Source organism: Clinocottus analis, unplaced genomic scaffold, assembly GCF_023055335.1.
Source record: "Clinocottus analis isolate CAN_PGR_092001 unplaced genomic scaffold, fCliAna1.0.p SCAF_11, whole genome shotgun sequence".
NCBI classification, from domain to species: Eukaryota; Metazoa; Chordata; class Actinopteri; order Perciformes; family Cottidae; genus Clinocottus; species Clinocottus analis.
In genome coordinates this window covers 19,423,317-19,448,658 of record NW_027175832.1, presented here as the reverse complement: position 1 = coordinate 19,448,658, position 25,342 = coordinate 19,423,317, and the positions used below count along the sequence as shown (strand labels likewise).

The following is a 25,342-nucleotide window of genomic DNA, read 5'->3' as shown; positions in this document are numbered from 1 at the left end:
AGGTAATTTAAAGCAACAATTCATACAACGCACATTTTTGTTGTTGACTTATGTATCGTATCTTTTAAAAAGAAATACTTTTTCAGCAATGTTACATAGTCATATCGTATGTATATTCATTTTGTTCTGACTTTTATATGATGTAGGTGGAGGCTTTAAACTTATATTCATCTGTGTTTGTGTTCTTGATTTTTTTTTATTGTGCAAAGGAAACTAAACTAGTAAAATATGTTTTAAAAAAAATGAGGAGCAGGGCTATATTGAAACCTAAGCTACAAAAATATATATATATATTTTTCTAAATATTTTTATATATATTTATATATACATTAAAGATGTAAAAGTAGGACTTTAGTGGGTTAAAAAATAAAAATAAAATAAAACGGCAAAGAGCCAGAAGCCTCGTCACGCTCTCAGCCAATCACGTTGCGTTCCATCCCCCGTGGAACGTGACGCCACGAGCCCAGGGCTCTCCACAGCTGATTGGTGGCTCCAGCCGTCCAATCAGCGGCCGTGTTTTACAGCAAAGTTGTTAACCCCCAACAGTAGCACTTTGGTGTCCACCTCTCTAGTTTCAGCCTGCTTTGCATCGACAGGAAAACACTGACTTTCTTACCGACCGATAAACGCTTTTTTTGGCGTGGATGTACCGACGGACAGCGGCTCCTCCTGCCAGGACACCGGCCAACCGTTTATTTTTATTTATTGATTATGAAAAACCAACTGGAAGAACTGGTGGCTCACGTTCACGTTAGTTCTCTCTCTCTCTCTCTCTCTCTCTCTCTCTCTCTCTCTCTCTCTCTCTCTCTCTCTCTCTCTGTCTCTCTCTCTCTCTCTTGCTAGCTGCGTCGTGTTGCGTTTTTTTTCCTCCCCTTCTTTAACTTGGATAAACGTTGCCCATATATCTTTGTTTTTTATCCACAAAACATGTGCCGAGAGATCGAGTCGGTGAGTATTTTTTTCTTGTGATGTTTTGTGTAACTTGAATCGATGGTGACACACACACACACACACACACACACACACACACACACACACACACACACACACAAAAAGGCCCATCGTGAATAGTGTTTTCTGGCATCAGATGATTTCATACACGCAATCAAAATCCTCCGTCTGTCAGCTCGGACTCACAACCCTCAAGTTCCTCATCACTTTACCCGGCTCTCGACGCGAGGAAGGTCGTGACATCGATCGATTGATTCAAACGGTGTCTTTCTTTTTTTAATGCGAGAAAACATTACAAAAAAAATCTAGTTCACTAGTTGTTGCGTTCACGGACGAACTAGACTGTCGGAAAACCCCCTTTCGAAGGGAAAGGAAAACATCAGCGAGAGGCGGAGGTGAAAACGACCCTTTTTTGAAACATGATGTAAATACAATGTTTTTTAGTCTTAATTTCCTCAATAGGGTTCATCATCTTTTGGGGGTTTGGACATGTTAACAGTGTGTATTTGAGGCTTAAGGGTGTGTGGGCTGAACAGTGCCAGGCAGTGCATGTGGTCTGTCGGGGAACTGCTTGGCCCTGGCCTTTGTATCTTTATATCTGCATTATTTACAGTAACCCAAATATATATATATATGGACCCCAAAATAAAGAAGACAAAAAGCGATATACCCTTAAGAAATCTTTTTTAAGATTACGTTTGGAAGATTGGAAGACATGCATCCAGCCTCATTGTGTCTTTCAGGGGATTAGTTCATAATTAGTTGTCTACAACAAACATATTCGTTTTGTTATTATAACTGCGAATGTGTCGAGGTCACGACATTAGGTTGCAAACCAGAGAACTACATTTAAAAATGGTTTCCTTTCCTTTTCTTTTTTTCTCTCGATCGTCTAAAAACTCTCTGGGTATTGTGGGTCAAACCCCACCCACATGAGACGTTTGTAGACTCGTGCAAAGCGTGGGTCATTGGCGCTTCGGCGTGTTAAACTCAGCTTTTAAGAAGCTTAGAAGTCAAGGTCGCGGTTATTAATTGGAGAAAGTGGGAACTGTGTCAATCTAGTTTTTTTGTTATGTTTTGCATAATCATAAGACACTTAGGACCTGACCTGAAACTTAGTACTTTTGGCTGTTAATTACTATAAATGCAACATTTCAAGGCCTGTTCATACACAGTACAGCTTAATATCAGTGTAAGTAAACGTTACATTTTCATAAAGCAGCCATCAGCATTAAAGTGGCTTTATTCGTATCGGGATTCCAATTATACTGAATTTAGCAGACATGTTTTTATTCTGACATCACCATCAAGTACAGTAAGACATTTTGAGGAATCAAAAGAATCAATAGTCTTGTCCCAAATGAAAACAGCTGGTTAATATTTATTAGTTATTCTCCTGGGGTTTCGTTCCTCTTCCGTCTTCATGATCAAAATGTGAAAACCCATCCTGATGATAACTAAGCGACACCAAGACGTGTTACTTTTGGGGACATTGTTCCCATTTAACCTATTTAATTACGTTACAGTGACCTCTAGCAACATTGGGTTTGTCACTTTTACATCACACGCATCATGTTTTTACCCACTAGAAACATAACAAGAAGACTTAAGAGTCAACAGGCCCAAAACCATCAAAGTAGTGTTCCTGAGTGGAGATTATGTTGCTGAACAAAACTTAAAGGAAGTATTCTAAATGTTTGTTTGCACACAAAGTGCACTAATCCCAAAATCCCACTGTTTTTTCCTTGAGATGATGAGAACACCACGAGCAGCATCTTGGTGACAATCCATTCAATAGCTGCCCAGATATTTCATCCATATATGAACTATACAGCTCCCACTAGACAGTTGAACTCCCACTTGGGACCTTTTGCTGCATCTAATCTCCCTTTTTCTGGGTAACTGTTTGCTTGTTTTAGGATCCAAAACTTGTTTCTTAATCGGCGATGGCACAATACGGCCTCTCTCTCTCGCATTACACTTGCACCACAATAAGATTGAGGAGGAATGGTGGAGGTTCAAAGTGACGATGAATGAATAAAGGCTGAATAAATCTACTTAATGCGACTTTTCCTCTGCCCAACGGTCCAGCCAGGTGTGGTCGTTGGAGGGTTAGACCAGGCTGCACAATTATAATCAGGTGGTGGACTAATGTTTCCTACTTTTGCTCCTCCCACTCCACCCTCTCCTAAACCTGCTTTTTAATCAACAATTTGAAAAATCAGAAGTTGGGCTTCTTGTGTAATCTGACTGGCGAGTTGCTTGGTTGATCTTTTCCTCTGACTTAGTTGTCAAAAAGTATTTTTCTTTTTAAAGCTTTGTATTTTTTTTTTTAAGTGGCTAAACGTCATTGTTGCACTTCCCAGGTCCTCGAGATGCAGTCGGTGGATTTAATGATGAAAGGTGAGCCCCGGTTCCCCCGGGTGGACCCCGGCTAGACCTGATGTCGTCACCAGGTAAGCTAACTTTAATGATTTGTAAAATGTTATTCTGACCCTGAAGTGCTGGATTAATTGCCACTCTAGATGTTTTAGCTGAGACAGTAGTTCTCAAGTCCTATAAACCCACTGGGAGAAACCCAAACTGAACAATACACATTACACGCTCAATGTTTTGGATATAATATAAAACGTGTGCATTCAAACAGACATGTTTGGTGTCCTAAAAGGCAGAGCTTTGCTTCCCATGTTGCACCACAAGGGGGCGACATTGTTCAGGTGTTTGAACAAGTTGCCATCGAGAGGTTCACCTGGAATAAACTTTTTCTGTTGTTGAGTGGGCTGTCATGGGATCACCAGTAATGGATGAGGTTCAGCGGGTCTGGATAGCAGGGGCAGTTACTCCTGTGGTATTTTAGGCGTTGCCCCGTGAGTGGATAATGTGGAATTTGTATCTTGCGCTCCTGATAAGAGATTTGTGTTGCACAAGTTTTGCACTAAAGCATGAAACCAAGCGCCATGAAAGAACTCGTCAGAGCATTGTGGTATTTTACTACAATCTAGTTGTTTTTCATTGGAACTTTTTGTACTGGTTGAATTTTAGGGTGGTTGAACTGTATTTCCTGAGGGAAGTTTTAAATTAACAATAATATCAATCCATCGTTGAACATAACAGTTATTAAACTGTATACTTAAAACGGGTATGCTTTGATTTCTCATGGTTTGAGAATAACATTATTAAAAAAACATAATATAAATAATCAAATGTGGACCGCCGTCATTAAATATTAAACTAAGCAACACCAATTTTGTTTTTTTAATTAATTAATGGCATTGATTTAATGAGCATTTGACTAAATCGAGTTTCTAATAGTTAATCTATTTGTTTTATACATGTGTCAATCAATTTATTTGATTTGTATAAATTGCATGTCTGTTTTGTAATTTAAGGTTTTTTTTATTACATTTTTTACTTTTACGTTTAGTATAGTTTTTAATTTGTTCATAATCCATATATTTGTTTTATACACGTGTCAATCAATGTATTTAATAAATAAATTGACTCGTCCGTTTTTGTAATTTAATATATATTTTGTATTAGTTGTTTTTACTTTTACATTTATTATTCCGTTTTATTTGATTTTTTCCTAATCCATTATTTTTTATTTTATTTTATTTATTTTTTCAATCCGCACAATATAAATGTCGTCCTAACGTTTCATTTCAATAATAAATGTGCATGTGTGGAGCGGAGTTTAGTTTTTTGCGATGAAAATGACCCCTTCCCCCCACCCCCGCAACGCGCAAGCGCTCGGGATCGTGTGGGAATGGTCGGTCCGCGAACTGGGGGTTGGACCGCTCCGAGCGAAACAGAGCAAAAGAGTTTTTAAATGTCCGCCATGTTGTCCATGGCGCACTGAACCAACGATAGGGAGCGGAGCGTCGGAAAAAAACAGTCCGAGAGAGAGCGATCGAGATCCGGGCCTTTCCCCCCGGCTCCGTTTTGGCGACGCCCTGAAATTTCTAAAGCTACAACGTTAGAGCAGAGATAACCGCACAGAAACATCCATGAAAGCTCCACCCGGTACCGTTTTGAATATTAGGAGATCCGAGAGATTTATATTGCATCTCGAATTGTGAAAAAAACAAAAAAAATGAGCAAACTGTCGTTTCGGGCGCGGGCGCTGGACGCTTCCAAGCCACTACCCGTCTTCCGCTGCGAGGATTTACCCGACCTACACGAGTATGCGTCCATTAACCGGGCCGTGCCGCAGATGCCTACGGGGATGGAGAAAGAAGAGGAATCGGTAGGCCTTTTTAACCGTTAATCTGTTTGGGGGGAAATGTGTGCTTTTGGTTTTATTTATTTTAAAATTTCATACGATCTTTCTCTCTCTCTCTCGCTCTCTCTCCTGCGCAAGCTTTCACAAAATGGCCGCCAGCTTTTTTTTTTTTTCCTCCTCTCGGGAGAAACACGACGGAATTCTGTCTCGAGCCGCTTCTGTGTGTGACTGCGGGCGAACGGTTGGGTCTGGCGGGCGCGCGGTGTGTCGTTTCGGGGTAAAATCACCCGGTTCGGCCGGTTCATTTGTGCGCGAGGGGATTTTCTGAGTACAAAGGAGTCATGTGACTTCGGCGATGCCGACATTTTGTCTCGCCCGTCGGGACGGGGCCTTGGTTGTTGGCGTAATTGCGAAGCACCAGGGCAAGGGGGAGCTAGCGATTTTGTATTTTTTGTGTGTGTGTGATTGTATATCTAGCGTCTGTGTTGCTAGCACACCGAGCATGTCAACACACCGCTGCCGCCATGCATTTAGGGGGAGAAGGAAAGACAACAACCCCGGTCTCTTGTCATCTCTTCCGGGGTGCAGTGCGTGTTTTTGTGTCACCTTATTTGCTCGTGTTGACCTGATTTAGACGCCAGAAGTTCTCACTGTGAGCTATTAGCATTTGTTTCAGCCAATCGGATGCAGCCCTCCGTGTTGGTTTGTTTTTTAAATGCAGGCTGTGATCATTGACTCGTTGTCATGCAATTATTGTATTGTAAATGCACAGGTTTAACCATATCCTGCTTGTTATTTCATCTCCCAGTCCTGCAGACACTACAACTGGAGATATTTTACACATGTTGACATGCTAGTCTGGTGGGTTTCCACCTGGGGAACAAGGTGGGCTGTCTGTGCAGCTGCTGGTGACTTCAATAACTTCCTCTCTGGGTTCCCCAGTGTTGACATTTTTTACATTTCCCAGATAAGAACATTGAATCACACTTATAATCTCCTTGCACTTGTAGGTTTCTCAAATTGATTTGAGCCTTATTCTATTGGTGGTAGTTTAGTTTGCTAGAGAAAGTGCCACTTGAGGCATGTAAATAAACAAAGTGTGCATCCTGCTCATGGTAATGCAGTGTGCTGGTTATCTTTAGTACTTCTATATAGACAGCTGCCCTTTTTTTTTAGTATTCCTCCTCTAAAGCAATATATCACTTCTCCCAGGGTATTGTTTTTATTTTATTTTATAGCTGACCCAGCAGTCTTGACTGATGTTTTAAATATAAGGGCATGCAAAAATGAGAGATGGGGTGATATCGCTCCAGACGTCGCGGTGGATACTGTTATTATTCAGCATGTTGCAGTCTCCTGCTCTGGATCGGTGTCAGGGGTTCAGTGTGTCAGATGGCGCAGCGGGCTGGCAGACCAGCGGCACGTGGCGCTCGAGAGGAGATCAGGGCAGCGGGAGAGAAGGGAGAGGAATGGGGGGAGGCTGCTGGAGGTCTCTGTTATGTAACAGTCATATTATCATAAGAGGTAGGCCAAGACCTGCAGCCTGTGGAGCCTAGGATATGTCGGTGGATGCAAACCCCACCAGCACTTGTTGTGTTCTTGTACTGCGAGTGCATGTGTTTTCTTGTTGTTTGGCATCCACAACTTACCACGTCCGGCATTTCTGGAAGTATGCTTGACCCGCCGGGCACGCCACAGCCTCCGCGGTGGCCTTGAACTTCCCCAACTCTGCTCGTAAAGAGCTTTCCAACTTAAACCACAGAGCCACTCTTCTCTGAATTCTACTTGCAGCACTTTTTTTTTTTTTTTTACCTTTTTTAGTGATTACACCATCCTGGACGTTCTCAGTCCAGGATGTTGTTTTGCAGCTTACAGTAGGTGTGTGTGTGTGTGTGTGTGTGTGTGTTTTGTGTGTGGCTTGACCGGACAGCCGTCATCACCGAAACTCCCTTGGCACGTGCGGCTTGTTTGTTTTTTTTGGCCCGAACACTTTGTCTTGTGTTTACATTTTGGTAAACGTGAGGTCAGTGTCTGCAGCCCATGGTGGGAGCCCTGTGGAGGAGGTGTATGTGGGTGGGTGTGGGGGAATCTGTTTGGGTTGTCTCTCTGCCAGACGCCGTTCTTGTGCACGCACAACAGACACACACATTCTGGCCGGCCACCAGTTTCTCAGCTCGTGTGACCTCGCCGGGTGGGAATGTGGGACATGTCACCTGTCCAAAGTCTCTGTGGCCTGTGTGCTGCAAAACTGAAAGTCACCCTTTTGTGTGTGTGTGTGTGTGTGTGTGTGTGTGTGTGTGTGTGTGTGTGTGTGTGTGTCAGCTGCTTTTTTTTTTCCAGCGTGGGAAGTAAACGCCAGCCTCCAGGCAGCTTCTTGAATCCAACCCAGCATTTATAGAAGCCATGGGATGGCCTGCGTTTTTCCGTAATTGGTTTCCCTTCATTGTTACGCAATAGTGGGCCCATGCTCAAGGTTATAGGGCGGAATAGAAAAACATATTTTGGATTGACAGCAGAATTGTGTAATGGAAAGTTCTTCAATTCACGCTCTGTAACTTAAACAGCCAGCCAGGCTGTGTGTGTGTGTGCTGCTTAGTCTCCCACGTGGGGCATGAAAACCGGCACGTTAAGTGGCATTTACAGTGTCTGGGACAGTAGCTGTCTGAGATGGAGACTGAGGAAGATGGGGGAAGAGGAGGAGGGGGGTATGGCTGCTTCAGCAGACTCGACAGTGATCGATGTGGTCATTTTAAAAAGGCTATTTCTAGACTGTGTGTGAGAGCTAGAGGGGAAAGTGTGTGTTTGCGAGGGTGCCGGCTCACCCTCTCTGCATTCTGACCGTTCACCTCAATCTAAGTCTGTTTATTCTCCGGCACGTCGCAGCGGCCCCGGAAAAGTAAACAAACGCATTTCTTGATTAGATTTGGCAGCCGGCATGTTTTTGCTCGCGGCCGCCTTTTTGACTTTTTTTTTTTCTTTCTTTTTTTTAATGAGTTTTATTCCCCTTCCTCCCTCCCCTTTCATTGTGGAGAGGCTCGAGGAAGTTGACGCAGAAGTTTAGGCGTTTGCCGTCGGGGGGGTAATTTGGCGGGAAAGGAACATGACGGTTATGCAAGCGTGCTTGCGCACAGGGCTGTGTGTGTGTGTGTGTGTGTGTGTGTGTGTGTGTGTGTGTGTGTGTGTGTGTGTGTGTGTCCCCGTGTGTGTGTGGGTCACAGTAAACACTGCACTTGAACGTGTTAAGCGTTTCGTATGGAGAAGCCTCAGGGAAGCGCTCGCCCACGGCAGCTTCTCTCCGGCTCGTCTCTCTGAACAGATTGCCAGAGCAGATGACGCTTTGAACGTACGATTACAAATCGCTTGCCTCTGGTCTGACATGCCGTATGGAATATTATTATGACTATTCCTACTTTTTCCCCCCGGAGGTCCAAACTCATGGTTCAAGCGGCTTTTTGATGAACGCGGCGCTGTGGGACAGCATAAAAACATAAAAACAGACGGGTACAGAAAGCGTTACAGATGAACACAAACAACTTGACGTTATACTGAAGGTCACATCTTGAAGTTTGCTTTCCTGCTTCTTTTGCATCTTTATTTTATTATAATGAAACTATGACTCATTGCTTTCTGCCAGGAGCCAAATGGTGGGTTTGAATCTAAATAGTTTTTCATACATATAATTGTTTTTATATTAGAGATGCACTGATCGAAACCAGCTGCTTTTCAGCTCATTGACCGATCAGCCTCGTTTTTTTTATTTCTTTTGCGGTTGCAAATTAACTTCAAATAGATTTTATGGGCCTCATTATGGTTTTAACGTTGTCGCAGTGCGCAACAGGTCGTCGCTGTGGAAGTGTTTTCGCCGTGAGCTAAGAGACATCAAGCTTGTTATTTGTCGCAACTGAGAAGTCCCAAATAAGCCATAGAGGAACAACTTTTAAAAGTCTCTGAAAACAACTAAATGAACCCTCTGATCCCAAAGAGGTTTAGCGCATTGTGACCTCTTTAAATGAGTCCTGCACCTCTTCTGGAAAGAGCGCAGTTATGTAGCGTGTTCATGAAAAACAGTGGAATCTATACGGCCAACATTTTTACAAGTATTACAAATTTTGAGGCTCTCCTGGCTGCATGTATATTGCACGAAAAACCTTTTTTTAAATCCTCTCTCCTGTGTTCAGCATGTTCAGCATCTCGCTGGTGCAAACAGTTTTCGGATGGATCAAAGCGATTTTGATTACATGTTATAATTTTTAAGCTTTGAGTTTCTTCCTTTAACCAGACAGGAGCGTTTCTCACGCGTGATGTCTTTTAAGGACCGTTGGAAAGTTAAAAAAACTGTCAATGTTTGTTTAAAATTACAGCTTCCGGCTATTTTAAATGGTGCAACGTTGCCAATTTAAATTGAAAGAAAGAGCCTATCAAGTTTTTTGGGTTCAGACAGTTCATTGGAAAAGTATTTTATTTAAATTCAGTCCCACGCATGTTGCTCAGAGTAATGGCAGTGAGCTCAACGACTCATGTTAACAGAGGTTGCATTATGTTGCGTAACATAATGGTTGTTTTTTGTGCAAGAAACTTGAATAAATACAGTTGTTTGACGCAGATACTTCCACACCAGTACAGAATGGATATTTGAGACTATACGCTTTGAGAGGCCTCTGGGAACGTATCGAGGGCCGGCTGGTTTTCAACACGGCGTAGCATTATAACCTCTTGCTTTGTACCATTTTTATACTCGGGGCTGATCTGTGACCGGCTTAAAACGGGCTTCAGTTTGCCTGGATGTCTCTCCGAGAAACGGCTGATGTAACCCAGTGAAACCAGTTGCCGTTCCAGTTCTTTCTTCTGGCTGTCGTGTGGGAACCACGGGAAGCTTAGTTTGAAACGAAAATCTAGCCGACGTCAAGAACTAAGCTGGAAAACCAACCTATGAAATCCGCTTACAATGTTACAGTAAAACAAAATGTGATATTGATAAATCATTCAACCGAATCCGTTGCAACGGTTTCATTGGTAAAAGTTGCAGTTTAAACTTGGGAAGGTATTTTTGAGTTGGCAACACTGGGATGTTTTTTTTCGGGGTGATAATGAAATTTCTTTTCATCAATCGTACTCTTTTTCTTATACGCTTCTCAAGACGATTAACCCTTTTTTAAATGGATTTATTGGACTATTATCAGAGCACAGGGCCGGTCTGTTGTTGGATTACGCTTGACGACTAAATAACTATACAAATCTAAGTAATACATGTGCAACTGCAGGTGTCATGGTGCAGACTGACGCATGAAAGCCGTCTGTACGGTGCATACGGTCCGGGTCGAGGGCAATGTGTGTTCGTATGTCAACTAATCAGATATTTTGTATTATTTGTTAGATTTACATGATTTTTGGCTTCAGTGCGATAAGGCATCTTGATATTTAGGTCCTCAAATATTACTGTGTATTTTATGTGGGTTTTCTCAATGGACGCTCCACTAAATGTACTATATCATGATAGAAAATGACTTTACACATAGTGAGAAATGCATTTTGAATGAAGCTTTCAAAGGCGTTGCATTTAACGAATCTAACAGCTTTTAAAAAATTAAAATATGATGTTATGGTTATATATAAATGTAATTTATGGGGCTGTTAAATTGCTGCTGGACCGCTCGCTAATACATTCGTGTGCCTTGCTGGTGAGTTTTTGTTTTTACCTCTGCAAAAATGTTGTTTTAGAAGGATAAACGCCAACAGATATGGATTAAAGCCATAAGTTTGTCTGATAAGAGCATGCACACAATGTTTCTTTAAGTTATTAATACTTTCAGAACCATTTATTTGCCAGGTTTGTTACTTGTCTTGGCGAAACAATCAACACAGTGAAATGGAAACATAATCAGTTTAAAAAATAAAATAAAGTGCACAGATAACAAGTGTACTGTAAGTGTATGTCCTTCACTTTTGGCATATGTTTTGGATTGTGTTAACGATAACGGCTCGCATTAAACGGACCATGCTGCTGCGATGTTGTTGCACCCAACAGCCTTTTTAAAGGGGGCACGAGGAGAAGCTATGACTTTAAGTGTTGGGTCGTAGACTTGAGTGCAGCTCGAGGTGAACCTGACGAAACCTCATGAAAGTTAAGATTCAAGTTCAGTCAGATTTTTTTTTCCCTCGGCGTCGACTGCACGAGTTGCATCCCAACGAAGCTCTTGATGCTTTGTTTATGTGGCATGTCATCCTACAAAGGGTACTGTTAGCGGTTGTTTTTGTTTTCGAAGAAGGCAAAGTCAGTTGCAAGCGGACCGAGTCCCACGCTTTCTTTTTAACTCATTCCCTCGCTCCGTCTAGCTTCCCGAGGCACAGACGCGCTCTCGCTGCTCCCCTGTGTCTCCGACAGCCACGGGGGGATGAAACTATAAACGCTCACCTTCCTCGCCAGAGAGCGTCTGCTTGAGGCCGGCGGCACGCTGCCTTGTTGACAGACTGCCTGCCAGCGGCTCGGCGCCCAGCTCCGGGCCAAAGGCTCTACTACGACTAATACTACTACGACTGACTGATTGACTGGGACCGTTCACACAAGCTGCCCGTCGGCAAACCAGTTAGTCATCCAGCCTGGCTGCATGCCCGCCTTCCTTGCGGCACATTACCCGTCAACCTCGCTCGTGGCAGTTACACGAGGCCAACTGACACACACGGTGTCCTCTGTGACGGTGGCATGTTTGGATTTGCCTCCCATAAATCATTCCAGGCAGCTTTAGCAGGCTTAATAATCTCGTAATGCTCGTGTTGTGATCGGTTCATGTTCTTGGATTGCAGCCATTTTTTATTTTTTTTTGCAAGGGTTTGGCGTTTGCTTAGGATGAAACGGCTTTCAGCCTTTTTGTTTCTCTTATTGTGGATATTGAGGGCAGAGTTAAATGCCATACAGGTTGTTTTGCTCTCAGTGCGTTCCTCTGGAAGTATGGACGAGCTCCAAGATGGCGGAGTAAAAAAGTCCTTTTATGTTTGTTATATAGGAATGAGTCAAGTAAATTACAGCTGTCTTTTTAGCTGACGGGTGACATCCAATCATCAATGCTTGAGTTTAAAAGTCCAATAAAATATCAACCAATGGACTTATTCACTCATAATATGAAGAAACTCCTTTTCTGTTCCCATTTCAATTTGTTTTGTTCTTAGTTTGTGACTCAGAGACCAAGCAAGACATTTTATAGTCGGGCACAAACCACGTAATGATGTTAATCACCTCACGCTCACTAATTGCCAGCCGTGACGGAGACGCTGGTATTGTTTGTCTCACAAGGCAAAATGTGGTCATTGAGACCCCCGTGCAAGACGAGTGTGTGCGTTTGAGGTCAAAATGAAGGCAGTTTGGCGCCCCACTTTCTCAAATTTTAGTGTGAAAGATGAGTGTTACAAGATGTGCTGTAGTCTGTGGAGACTTGGCAGATGCGTATCAGTGATCAATACATATTAGCGTGGAAGATCTACCTGTCATTTTGGTGCTTGGATACAACTGTTTACTATAAATGCTCTAATCCTTAATTCGAGTGTCTGTGGGCTACAATGCCACGGGCACACCGGCTCTGAGCTCATTTCATTGCTTCCAGGTTTAGTTTCACAATTAGCAGCTGTGAGGCACCAGCTAGCATCTTTTTCTTTATGGAGGAGGCTAGCTTTTTTTTCGTCTTGAAGTAATTATGTTTGCGTGAGTGAGACATAGCCGGTCCACCTGAGCAATGTTAGCTACAACATGTGGTAACCTGTACTATCAAACGCATGCAGGTTGTGGGTGTAAAACCACGTGGCTCTAAACTGCGTTCGTAGCTGGAAGAAGGCCAAACCACCAAAAGCGTCCTGTAACCTTTGGTATTATATTAATGTGGCGGTATTTGGGGAAAATCCCACATTGCTGGTTTCTAAGTCTTTACAGGTAAAGGATGCCCGTGAGGTTCAAGGTGTCTAATCCTTCCCCTCCCTCCCTTTGTCTCTGCAGGAACACCATCTCCAGCGGGCCATCTCGGCGCAGCAGGTGTACGGCGAGAAGCGCGACAACATGGTCATCCCGGTCCCCGAGGCAGAGAGCGACATCACCTACTACGAATCCCTCTACCCCGGGGAGTTCAAGATGCCAAAGCAGCTAATTCACATACAGCGTGAGTGACGAATCTGCGACGCTGAAAGCGGAGAAAATGAGTTTGACCTTAGGTCGTTTCATTGGGTTGTCATACATTATTTATTAAATGTATGAAGCAACGCTTTGGGAGCTTTCGTTGATCAAATTTGGATTCTCAACGAGGCCTTATTATGCTTTATTGTCCAAAAGTTAATCTGCTGAAATGCCGAGTGTTAAGAGCTTCCAACGCTGGTGACTGAAAGAGGACGGTGGCTATTTCCTGGCGTTGTAGTTTGATTTCAATAAACTGGCGAGTCCGTTCCCCTCACGAACCCCGAGGTACTAAATGTTTTTTCCGATGGCTATTCGTCCGCTTTATGGCGTCGGCCTCGTGTTTTATTAGTCTTTTTATAGAGTTGTCGCGTGTTTGTCAAAGCAAATGAGTTTGTGAGATTGGCCCCCGGAAGAAATCGAGTCGGCCGGACCGCCCGCTTGGTTCGGCGTCGCGAGCGAGTTGTCGTGATTGGTTTCTCAAAGAAAAGCAATTTGCGCCGCACCCGGACACTCGTTATCATGAAACGATGAATGTTTTTGTTCCTGTCAAATCGCCGGCGGACTAATTCCAAGGTTTCAAGAGTGTCCGGCTGGTCGGAGAAACCGTGGAGGAAGTTCAGCGTCACTTTGAGACGTAGCGATTAGCTCAATTAGCCGTCTGCATTTGTGCTGTGGTTTTCATGCGGCGACGGCTTGATGAATTGAGCAAAGAATAAAGTTTGAGTTTAAACGGGGACACTTCTCGTCTGCACATCGCTTTGCTCTCATTGTAAATGCAGCAGCTCGTCTGATTTATATAATCTGGTTTCTTTTGATGGACGAAACCCAGAAGACTTCAATCATTGCATTTAATCAACTCAGACGCAGTTGAATTGTCCGGTGATGAGCTACTGGGATGTGACTGGATGTACAAAACTGATTTTTACATAAACAGTTTGTTACTTAACGCCTTCAGTCGCCAGGAGGAATTATGCCCCATGATCCTCTCTGTGTCCCGAACCTTTTATTATCAAACAGTTGCTGGGTGGGCTGTGCTCTTAAAAGCAATTATTTATTCCAGTCAAGTGTGAGAACATTAGTCCTGCGGAGGATAATGAATATTCTCTCGTTCTCAGGGAGGAACTGCGTCAGTTGTTTTTTTTAAACACACAAATGGGTTTTTTTGCCAAAGATGCTGCAGTTGTTACAGTTTTGTCTTTAAATTGTGTAAAACTAAACGGTCTATGACGCTGAACATAAACCTCGTCGGTACGCTTCGTGGCATTCGCTCACATCTTTTTCCAGCAATCTAGAAGTTTCTTCATCGTCATTTCCCCTCAGGTTCTTTTTATTACATTTTTAAATGTAATCTGTTGTGCCGTTTGTACGTTAAGCTATTTAAAAATGTACATTTTGGTTTTGTGGGACAGTCTGTTTGGCGGATTTTGATCTCTGGTATGTTTTTAAAAAACAAACTACTTGTTCGTAAAGCACTAAAATACTGGATGGTGGTTTGTAGAGGTGGACTGCTGTGTAGGTGGGAGTCTTGCTCCCAGAGAGGAGGTGGTGTTGTGTCTCTTTGTGCGTCGGTTATGTCACCTGCACCACAAACACGCGAGACCCAGAATGCACCGACACCGACACCGGCGCTCTCGTGGCCGAGCAGCCGTCTGTCCGTCTGATGTTTGAGAAGGACACATCTTTATGTGATCGAACCTTCTTGTTAAATCATGAACGTGAAGCTGTGAGTCTTTATGATGGCATTCACTGTCTGCTGCACACGGACGTGACTTCCTTGTCGGTTTTGGTGCCAGTAATAAACTAGAAGTCGGGGGTGTGTGTGTGTGTTGTGTAATGCCGCATGCGGCTTCAGTCGTCAGAGCAATTAAGCTGAATTGTGACCGTCGACGCGCCGTCGCTTTGGATTAAAAGCATGAACCAAACAACAAAATGGTCAACGTGAGAACTTAAATGGAAGCGTGAGGGCGGTTGCAGCGGACGCTTCTCTGAATACGGTGATGACAGAAGCGGGTGAAACGGTGCAAGAACACAAACAAAATGTGTAGCATTGAACTTTAAACACAGTGTGACTTCATTCATCTATTTTTATATGCAATTTACGGCCTTTCTTTAGTTTAGCGTTGATCATTAAATCTGCAGCGTTTCGTCGACCGTAGACTCATCATCCTCCTCTTCCTCTCCTTCCCGCAGCTTTCAGCCTGGACACCGAGCAGCCCGACTACGACCTGGACTCGGAAGACGACGCCTTCGTCAACAAGCTGAAGAAGAAGATGGAGATCAGCTTCCTGCAGTTCGAGGAGATGATCGACCGGCTGGAGAAAGGCAGTGGGCAGCAGGTCGGCAGACAGAAACGAATAAAATATGTGCATGTATGCAATGCTGGTTCCACAAATGTAAAAAAAACAGCCCTCCATAACCACACCAGTCATTAAACGTAACTCCTGTCTATCTGTTTTTAAGGCGGTGAGCCTTCCGGAGGCCAAGCTGCTGCTGAAGGAGGACGACGAGCTCATCAAGGAGGTCTTCGACTACTGGAGCCGCAAGAGGAAAACCAGCCGGGCCAACTGTCTCATCAACAACGTCAAGCAGGAGCGGCGGGACGGCTCCAGCACCAGTGACCCCTACGTGGCCTTCCGCCGGCGCACCGAGAAGATGCAAACCAGGAAGGTCGGTAGTCCGTCACGCTCCGGGTTTGTCGTTGTCGTTCGAGCCTCTCGGTAGCTGCCACGTCGCGTAGTCGACGCGTGAAGGAAACCTCGTTGCAGAGAATATTTCCTCGTGTTTGACGGGCTTCCTCCTTGAAGGAAATTGTCTCGCGGCGACAACATGGTCCAATGCACTCGATCCTGTTTTTGACGCGTCATCGTAAACACCGCACATGCCGAACCTCTGACGTTATAGACGATTGTATTGTTTGTCGTCTGGCGCTGAACCCGGCGGAGGAGGAGTGCCGTCTGACGCCGCAGCCCTCGTGCAGATTACTTTACTGTGTCGGCTCACGGCTTGTACTCGCGTTGACGCTGAATTAAAAGCAGATTATTTATCTTCCTCTTGTCTGCTCAAGTGAGATTGCCGATGGAGTGAAGGCGCCACGGTTCCTTCTCCAGAAGTAGACATCGACCCCGTATGAAGTCGTTATTGGTTATGTGGAAGCTCCAAATATAAGAAGACAAGTTAATTGTCATGAAGTACTTGTTTAAGTTTAGAGGAGATGTTTAAAGTTTTTGGTCCATATGGGCCATCCTTTCTGCACTTCTTAAAAATATAAATACTTGTACACAGACTGCAGTGTCTTTTCTTAAGTTGGTGGTGCTCCTCTGCTGAACACTGACTACATGAAGCTGTAGTTTCCTCTCGACTCTCTTCTGAAGGACGTTTACGCCCCCAAGTGGTCATTTGAAGAAGTTCAGCCATGGTGTTAACCGTGAATGAAAGCAAACGGGTTATTAAGATCAAACAAATGTGTCGAACAACCTGCCAGATGTTGATTTCCACATCTGAGGCACATAAATGAACATGTAATGCATTTAAACATGAAGAGTATGATAAGTGCCTGTTTTGTGAGGCTCAAAGCACTAGATGAAGTGATTCATACATTTTACGTCTAGACATCGCGGCTTGATCTCGTCGAGCGTCGCTAACGTCCGTTTCCTCTCCAGAACCGCAAGAACGACGAGGCGTCCTACGAGAAGATGCTGAAGCTGCGGCGGGATCTCAGCCGAGCCGTCACCATCCTGGAAATGATCAAGAGGAGGGAGAAGAGCAAGCGAGAGCTGCTGCACCTCACGCTGGAGATCTTTGAGAAGCGGTGAGCCGACACACACAGACACACACACACTCTAAAGTGAAATGAGGAGAAACTGTGACGTTGAATGTTTTCGTCTCTTTTCCAGAAACGTCATGTCGGACTACAGCGGCGAGGTCATGGCGGAGGTGCTGGCTGAACGGGCGCTGGTGAGGCCGCAGATCATTCCCCTGGTCCCGGTCACGAACCAGTACCGACACCAGGACCACATGGACCTCAAGGACTACAAGTCCAAGGTGAGGCGGCTCGGTATTCACGTCGGGGGGGTCCTGACCCCGAAAGACTGCGTCACCCTCGGTCACGATGGTTATATTCATGTACATTGTGCCGTTTCTCTCGGGAAATAATGCATTTTGAAATGTCGTAGTGTTTAGATACGCGTTTCTAAGTCTCACGAGTCATCTCTTCTACTTATTCAGCCCGAGAAGGCGGAAGTTCCCCGGCAGAAGAGGCCGTACCAGAAGAAGCAGAAGGCGTTGCCCCTCTCGTCGGGCGCCGCCCACCACCCGGGCCCCGCCGTCTTCAACGCCAAGGACCTCAACCAGTACGACTTCCCCAGCTCGGACGACGAGCCCTTCTCTCAGGTACAAAGTAGTGTATTAGTTCTCGTACGAGGACAAAGAACTGGCTCTTTACTGCACGCTCTACTAGGTTTGTAACCTGATGCGTCCAGGAACAAATATTATGAAAACCTTCAAACCTGCGCCTCCAATTTTGCTTAAAACGGATCAAGCAAATTGAAATAAAACCGTCCACGGCTGCATATTCTCACACTCACCTGAACTCGCTCAGATTCAGTTGTCTTGTCAAGTTAAATCAAACACCTGTCTTCGTTTTTAGGGACTTGCAATGCGTCTTTAGCCGCTTGCTGCTTCCATGCGGTCGCTACACTCTGCACCTTTTATTTATGTCCTGATGAATCCACACCAAAGTGTGATGGACTCTGCTCCCCCGCTCGCTGACCTTTCTTTTGACCTCTTGCGTTGTCCCACAGCTGCACTCGGGCTCATCGGAAGCAGAGGAGGAGAACGACCCGGACGGTGCCTACGCCTTTCGCAGGAAGGCAGGCTGCCAGTACAACGCTGTGAGTACTCGTCCTGTACATGTTTGAGAAAGAGACTCATAATGAGGCTTTAATTTTACATGATTGCGAGGTCGTAGATGGATTTAAAAGCTCTTCACAGCCGCTGGTTGTAACGGGACGTACGCAACGTTGTGAAAGTTGTGTTAACTATCGTCAGAGGTGATGTGTGTGAGTGACGCGGGTGTGTTTTGCTGCAGGCTCGTCAGGACCGCGTGGGCAGCTGGCCGTGGTGCGGGCCCTGGGACGGCGGTTTGGCGGAGGCCCGTTTTCGCTACAGTCTCACCACGCTCACCGTGCCGCGGCGCTGCCTCGGCATGGCCCGGAGACGCGAGGGACGAGGCGGCAGGTCGGTTCAACTTCTGCTTTTGGTCGCGTGCACAAAACCTCAATAACGCCGCTCGCAGGACATCTGAGAACTTGTTCTTTGGGCCACAAGTTCCTGGGACATGTGGGTCCAGTCCTGTGAAGGAAAAGTCTCCCTTCAATGTAAAAACCATCAGGAATGTATTCACTAATGTCTCATGGCTAACGTCGTGTGCATAGACACGCCTCCAGCCTTCAATATGACGTCTTTGAGCAGCGTGAAGCGACACGAGGACCCACACAACTCAGACAGAAGCAACACAATGACAATAAACTGACCCACTATCGATGATGGTATAACACTTGATTGTTCCGCATGTCTGCGGTACGAGAATCAACGCATTGTTTCCTCTCGTTCATGCCGCGTCTCCTCCTCCCCGCAGGGTGCTGCTGGACAGGGCGTTCACGGACTACGACAACGTTTTCAACGGACTGGATCCAGAAACGCTGGACCTTCCTCCTCCCTCCTCTCCTCCTCCTCCTCCTCCCGCTCCTCCCACAACTACTTCACGCTCGCCGGCCGCCGACAAGTTCTCCAGTACCTCAGAAACAAATACCTCGGACAGAAGTTCCTCCTCGTCCCGCAGCGCCGCTCTTTCCTCCTCGCCCTCTTCCACGGACCTCAGTCAGATACTGTTGAATATAAAGTCGTGCCGCTGGAGGCACTTTAGACCACGGACACTACCACTGCACGAGCTGGACCACGCCCACCCGCTATTCAGGAAGTTGAGCCGAGGCCTGAAGCGACCGGCCTCCGCCGCCGGCGGGCAGCCGTACGGCGCTCAGCGGCCGGCGAGGGTCGTCGCCGCCGCCGCGCCCGTTGCCGGTAAGATGATGTTTTCTCTCTTTCTCCCGTGTCGTTCAGAGGTGCAGTCGTGGCTTTGCATTCACAGCGCGCCGCCTCCCCGTCCACGAGCTGTCAATCAAAACAAAAAAAAACTGAGGTTCGATGAATAGATTCATGAGATGCAGAAACGGGGGTTTGTGTGGACGGAGAGGCGCTGAATACAAACTCAACGCCAGCGGCTCCCACGGGGTTTTTACCGCGAGGGCGGTCGGTGTTTCTGAAGCGGTTTACAGGTCGTTTTGTGTTTTGGTGGATTGAAAAGAAGCCGCGTCGATGGGAGAGTCGCTCGCCGCCTTAAAGTGAAGGACGCCGTCTTTTAATGAAGAGATTTTGAGAGAAACTTCTACTTTCAGTCATTTTTTTTGTTGATTTAAAAAGAGACACGGTGAGCAGAGTGAATAAAAGCAACGTGACGGTTCAGATGGAGGCGGGGCCAGAGGACGAGCTGTGACTTTCAGAGAGGGGAGGGGGGGAGATTCCCAGGGCGGTTGATGACATCACTGCGGCGCTGCGTGTCACTGATTAACGTCATGTGGTTGTTGATCACTGACTCGTGGATTTTTGGATCGCCGGGAACAAAAGAAAAATAATTAACGAGGAACTCTGTAGAATCTGAATCTTTTTCATTTACTCATTTCATTTACTCATCCTCTACTAACGTATTCGGTTTTGAAGGAAGTGTTTGATGTGTGACTATAATTTGCGTCTCTCTCTCTCAGTTTTCACAGCTGAACAGTACCAGCAGCATCAGGAGCAGCTGGCCCTCATGCAGAAGCTGCAGCTGGAGCAGATGCAGCTGCAGCAGCAAGCCAACAGCACCGCCAGCACCAACAGCACAAAGGTCCGCGGCCATCTTTCTTTCTCTCTTTCCTCCCCACAGTTTTTGTCCCTCGTCCGTTGGCGTTCAACGTTTTCTTGCTTCCCTCCACCTCAGGGCCCGCCCAACACGTTGGACCAGGCCGGCGCTCAGTTCGCCGCCTCGGCCATCGTCAGCGCCGACAAGCTGCTGGCTCTCAAGACCAAGGAGGAGCTGGCGCTGGGAGGCGGAGTCAACGGCGTCCTCTCCCCCTCAGGTACGCAGACGCTGGTCGGTCTGAGCCGAGAGCGTTTTGTCTTTTGCAAATAAAGTGTTTATTTAGCGCGGTGGCGTAAATTGATTTGTAAACAATCTGTCGAGCAGTTTGGGATTAATTTTAATGCAAAAAAGTGTTAAGTCGTTGAAATGTGGTTAAAAGTCATGGACATTTGATTTAAAGTCAGTGAAATCCATTGGTCAGAATGTGTATGAACCCTGAAGATAAAGTAATCCTGTATTACTCTCGCGGTGGGGAAATTGCAAGTTTACTATATCGTAATATACTGTAAGTAATATCAGTAAACAGTCAAAATAAGCCACAATATCACTTTTATATCCACATATTCAGTGCTTTAAGTTTACAATATGAGCAACAGGATGCATTTCCTTTAAAGAACAGCTGATAACTGAAGCCCTCCATCTCTAACCTCCACCCCTCCCCCACCCGCACCTCCCTCCAGGTGTCTACAAGGGCTTGCACCTCTCCAGCACAGCGTCTCCTTCCCCCGCCGCCCTGGCTCCACCCGCCTCTACCCCGACGCCCGCCTCCTCGCTCCACCCCTGCACCACCACCACCACCAGCTCCACCAGTAACAACAACGGCACCGCCCACCCCGCCGGCCCCGCCCACCCCGCCGCCGCCACTCAGGTCCTGCTGGGAAACAACAACAACAACAGCAACAACAGCCTCCGACTGGGAGTCCCCACCGGCAAGCGCGGCGTCCACGCCCCGCGGACGCTGAGCGCCGCCATGTCGACCTCCGCCTTAAAGCTCGCCCACGCGGCCGCCGCCACCGCCAACTGTCAGAAGCCCAAGGTCACCACGACCTCGGCCTCGCCGCTGGACATAGTGCCCAGGTGAGGAAAACAAATGCCCCCGATCGTCTGGAGCTCGTTGTTTGTCTGGTTTTACCAGATGTCCTGCGGCTAAGAGGCAGTTTTTAAAAAAATACCGTAAAAGTCGGGTTACAAGCCACTCCTCCCTTCTGTGGATGTAGCTAGCTAGCAATGCTGCTAGCTCCCCGCTGTTGCTGCTACTGCCACATCCCAGCTGCATGAGTTGGGCATCCAGCCGAGGGCTGGTCCTGCTACCTTTAGCTGGCTACAGCGGGGAGCTAGCTACCACTGTGAGCTGGCTACAGCGGGGAGCTAGCTACCACTGTGAGCTGGCTACAGCGGGGAGCTAGCTACCACTGTGAGCTGGCTACAGCGGGGAGCTAGCCACCACTGTGAGCTGGCTATAGCGGGGAGCTAGCTACCACTGTGAGCTGGCTATAGCGGGGAGCTAGCTACCACTGTGAGCTGGCTATAGCGGGGAGCTAGCTACCACTGTGAGCTGGCTATAGCGGGGAGCTAGCTACCACTGTGAGCTGGCTATAGCGGGGAGCTAGCTACCACTGTGAGCTGGCTACAGCGGGGAGCTAGCTATCACTGTGAGCTGGCTACAGCGGGGAGCTAGCTACCACTGCTTCCTGGCTACAGCGGGGAGCTAGCTACCACTGCTTCCTGGCTACAGCGGGGAGCTAGCTACCACTGCTTCCTGGCTACAGCGGGGAGCTAGCTACCACTGCTTCCTGGCTACAGCGGGGAGCTAGCTATCACTGCTTCCTGGCTACAGCAGGGAGCTAGCTATCACTGCTTCCTGGCTACAGCGGGGAGCTAGCTATCACTGCTTCCTGGCTACAGCGGGGAGCTAGCTATCACTGCTTCCTGGCTACAGCGGGGAGCTAGCTATCACTGCTTCCTGGCTACAGCGGGGAGCTAGCTATCACTGCTTCCTGGCTACAGCGGGGAGCTAGCTACCACTGTGAGCTGGCTACAGCGGTGAGCTAGCTACCACTGTGAGCTGGCTACAGCGGGGAGCTAGCTACCACTGTGAGCTGGCTACAGCGGGGAGCTAGCTATCACTGTGAGCTGGCTACAGCGGGGAGCTAGCTATCACTGTAAGCTGGCTACAGCGGGGAGCTAGCTACCACTGCTTCCTGGCTACAGCGGGGAGCTAGCTGCCATCGAGTAGGATGAACTAACTAGTTTTTTGTTGTTTTGTTCCAGCAGGGAGACTCACGAACAAGACAAGCCAGCACTGAACAGTCTGTCAGAGAACACAGTGGCCATGGAGGTCACGTAGTGGCCCCGGAGGTCACAGAGGAAGAGGAGGAAGAGGATGAGGCGTGACTCCATCGTCGTTGTTTTTGTTTTCTTTGTTTGTTTTTTTAAGGTGCTATGCATCGTCCGTTAGCGGTGGCGGAACGAGCTCGGCGGCGACCGATTTGGGACATAATTGCAATGCTCGTCTCGTACAAATCCCCCCCTCCCCCGAAAAAACATTTCCCTATTTGTTACTGTTAATAAGAGATCGTCTGTAAATTCTTAATATGGCAGTTATATGTACAGTACTGCATATTTGTAATACACCCCCCTCACACACACAAACACACACGCACACACACACTCCCTCCCCTTGTTCTTGTATATAACATTACTTGAATACAGAATTGTTCATTTGTGATGTTTTGCACTCGAGATATTGAAAAAAAAACTACAAAAATAATTCCAAATTAAAAAAAGAGAGAATATCGACAAACTGGTGCGAGTGACGCGTCGACCCGCAGAACAACGCCGCAACTATTTATTGTGCCGTGTTTACAAATTATTAATTTACATTTTTCTTTCTTTTTTTTTTTACCCTTTTTTTTAATTTTTAAATTTATTTGTAGACACTGTCCCTTCAGCGGTTCCCCGTCTGAACGCAGTGTTGAGCTCCACTTAAAAGAAGAAAAGAGTAATTATTTTGGATGTTGTAAACATGGCCGGTGCGTTTTTGTGTTTTTGTTGCGTTGGAGACGTGCGCTCAAACAGATTCAGAGCGCACGGCGGGAGGAAGAGGAGGAGGAGGAAGAGGAGGAGGAGGAGGAAGGGTGTGATTTGTTGGTCTGTGGGCGTCAGTTTGTCTGTTTCCGCGACGCTCTTTAATATTCCTGAGACAAGTAACAAAACAATGGGGATGATGACTTTTACCCAGAAGCCTTTGCTGCTTCTGACTCATCTAAGCACTACGTGATTATTCTCTATTGATTGATGCTGCTTTTGATTATTTTTTATTTTTTTTATTTCTTTTTTGTGGCCTCCATTTTTTTTTTTCTCAAAGTATATTTTTGTATTTCCCACGTTTGTTTTTTTTCCTTTCTCGAAAAACTTCATTATTTTGTTACTTGATCTTTTAAAAAAGTAAAACAACCTATAAGGGAGTATAAGTGAAAGCTTCAGTCACGGACGTGTATCATCATTCCAGCTTCATAAACAAGAAAAAGAACATGCGTATTAATGGAGAAGAAACAACAACGGTTTTCTCTACTTTTTAAAAACTCTCCAGACGGCTGAAAGGCCGCTAACACGAGACATCGGTTCCTTCGTTTAGGGGGAAGGAAGAATAATCCAAGAAAAGAAGGTAAAATAATCTCTCTTCCGTGAAGAGTTCGGTACGGAACGAGGCTTCTTGTAGTTTGTCTTCGTCTGGACCTCGAGCCCATCGCCCGCTCCTCTGGCCCGTTGATTCATGAGTTTTTGTTTTTGTAGACTCATCACACAGACACACACACACACACCCACAGCCGCGCACACACACACACACACACACACACACACACACACACGAAAGACTTAAGAATCCTCTTGAATTGTCATGAAATGAAATAAAAATCCAGGGCATTATGTGTTTTGACCGCCACGTCTCGTTTGTTTCGCTGATTCCTGTCTTTCTTTTTTTTCATGGTGTCCTCAAAGTGAAGCCAGCTGAGTCATATACTCGTACTATACTCGTATACTTGTATACTATACTCGTATACTATACTTGTATACTGCAGAGTAACGCCAGCATCTGTCCCCTTAAATTACTGTTTTTGTCAAAGGAGTCTGGCGGCTTTTTGAGGGTAAAGTTCACGTGTGTGTGTGTGTGTGTGTGTGTGTGTGTGAGAAAAAATCAAAAAGCTTTTAAATTATGAAGTATTTTTTGACTTAAAAACATAATCTTGTATCAAAACCACAGACATTTTTTTCTACTTTTATATTTATTTTTCAGGCCTTCAACTAAAAACCCATTAAAAAAAATAATAAAAATAAATTTTTCTTTTTGGGACTACTTCCTGCAGCGCTCTTCAGGCTTCAGTCTGTTTTTAGATGCAACGCATGAAGCTTTTCCTCTTTACTGCAGTTTATGACTTCAGATGTGAGCTCCCTTCCCTCCTTTCTTACCGCCTTCCTTCCTTCGCTGCTTCCTTCCTTCTCAAATTCTGTTGGTGAAACAGTTTTATTACCTTTTCTTAACGGTGAGAGCCGCCTGGGTTCATCGGCTGCTGCACTGCGCTGGACTCGACTTCATGGACCTGAGGCTCTTTTATTCATACGAGGCGTTTAAATGCAAATTCTGCTGCTTTTGAGGCGAAAAGGGAAAAGTCGATAAAGAGCTCGGGGGAAATAAATAAACTCCCAGGAGGAGAGATCCCATCGACCGGTTTGATTCTGTTCTGGGATCTTTTTTCCTGTAATTGTTTGTTCCTGAAAAGATGGAGAAGTTCAGTCGGGACATGAAAGACGACGTCACCGAGCAGCAGAGAAGACGTCTGCAGCGTTAATGCAGCGATGGAGAGGAAGATGGAAGATACTCTTATTTAGGAAGGAGGAAACTAAAGCAGGAGGGAGCTTTGTGTGAAAGTTTTCATAAGTTTATTTCAGTTTAAAAGAAGAAAAGATATTGTTATTTTCATCAACACAGATGACACACGGTTACTCCGTACAATTAAAAGTTTATTTTGCTCATTCTTCCTTAAACAAAGTCAAAATT

The 25,342-nt window shown here is 45.9% G+C and overlaps 1 protein-coding gene across 4 annotated transcripts; it reads left to right on the top strand.

Annotated features, from left to right (window-relative positions):
- Window positions 1-541: 541 nt before the first annotated feature.
- LOC137781670 (enhancer of polycomb homolog 1-like) lies at window positions 542-24,229 on the top strand. Of its 4 annotated transcripts, XM_068570600.1 has the most exons (15): window positions 542-948; window positions 3,318-3,407; window positions 13,155-13,314; window positions 15,519-15,664; window positions 15,789-15,995; window positions 16,988-17,136; window positions 17,222-17,369; window positions 17,553-17,717; window positions 18,128-18,217; window positions 18,415-18,563; window positions 18,964-19,406; window positions 20,147-20,268; window positions 20,362-20,500; window positions 20,964-21,360; window positions 22,555-24,229. In XM_068570600.1, exons 3-15 carry the CDS (start codon window positions 13,215-13,217, stop codon window positions 22,628-22,630), a joined length of 2,331 nt encoding a protein of 776 aa, XP_068426701.1. In that variant the 5' UTR covers window positions 542-948; window positions 3,318-3,407; window positions 13,155-13,214; the 3' UTR covers window positions 22,631-24,229. The 4 variants fall into 4 exon arrangements, with proteins under 4 accessions (XP_068426701.1, XP_068426683.1, XP_068426674.1 ...); XM_068570582.1 differs by lacking the exons at window positions 542-948; window positions 3,318-3,407 and adding an exon at window positions 4,700-5,197 and having other exon boundaries at window positions 22,558-24,229; XM_068570573.1 differs by lacking the exons at window positions 542-948; window positions 3,318-3,407 and adding an exon at window positions 4,701-5,197.
- Window positions 24,230-25,342: the final 1,113 nt, after the last annotated feature.

Excerpts from the sequence above, each read along its gene's own strand:
- LOC137781670 (XM_068570573.1), top strand. The coding sequence starts at position 5,045 with ATGAGCAAACTGTCGTTTCGGGCGCGGGCGCTGGACGCTTCCAAGCCA. Across the intron at positions 17,370-17,552 it reads TCAAGGACTACAAGTCCAAG|CCCGAGAAGGCGGAAGTTCC; the intron begins GTGAGGCGGCTC and ends CTACTTATTCAG. Across the intron at positions 19,407-20,146 it reads CGCCGCCGCGCCCGTTGCCG|TTTTCACAGCTGAACAGTAC; the intron begins GTAAGATGATGT and ends TCTCTCTCTCAG.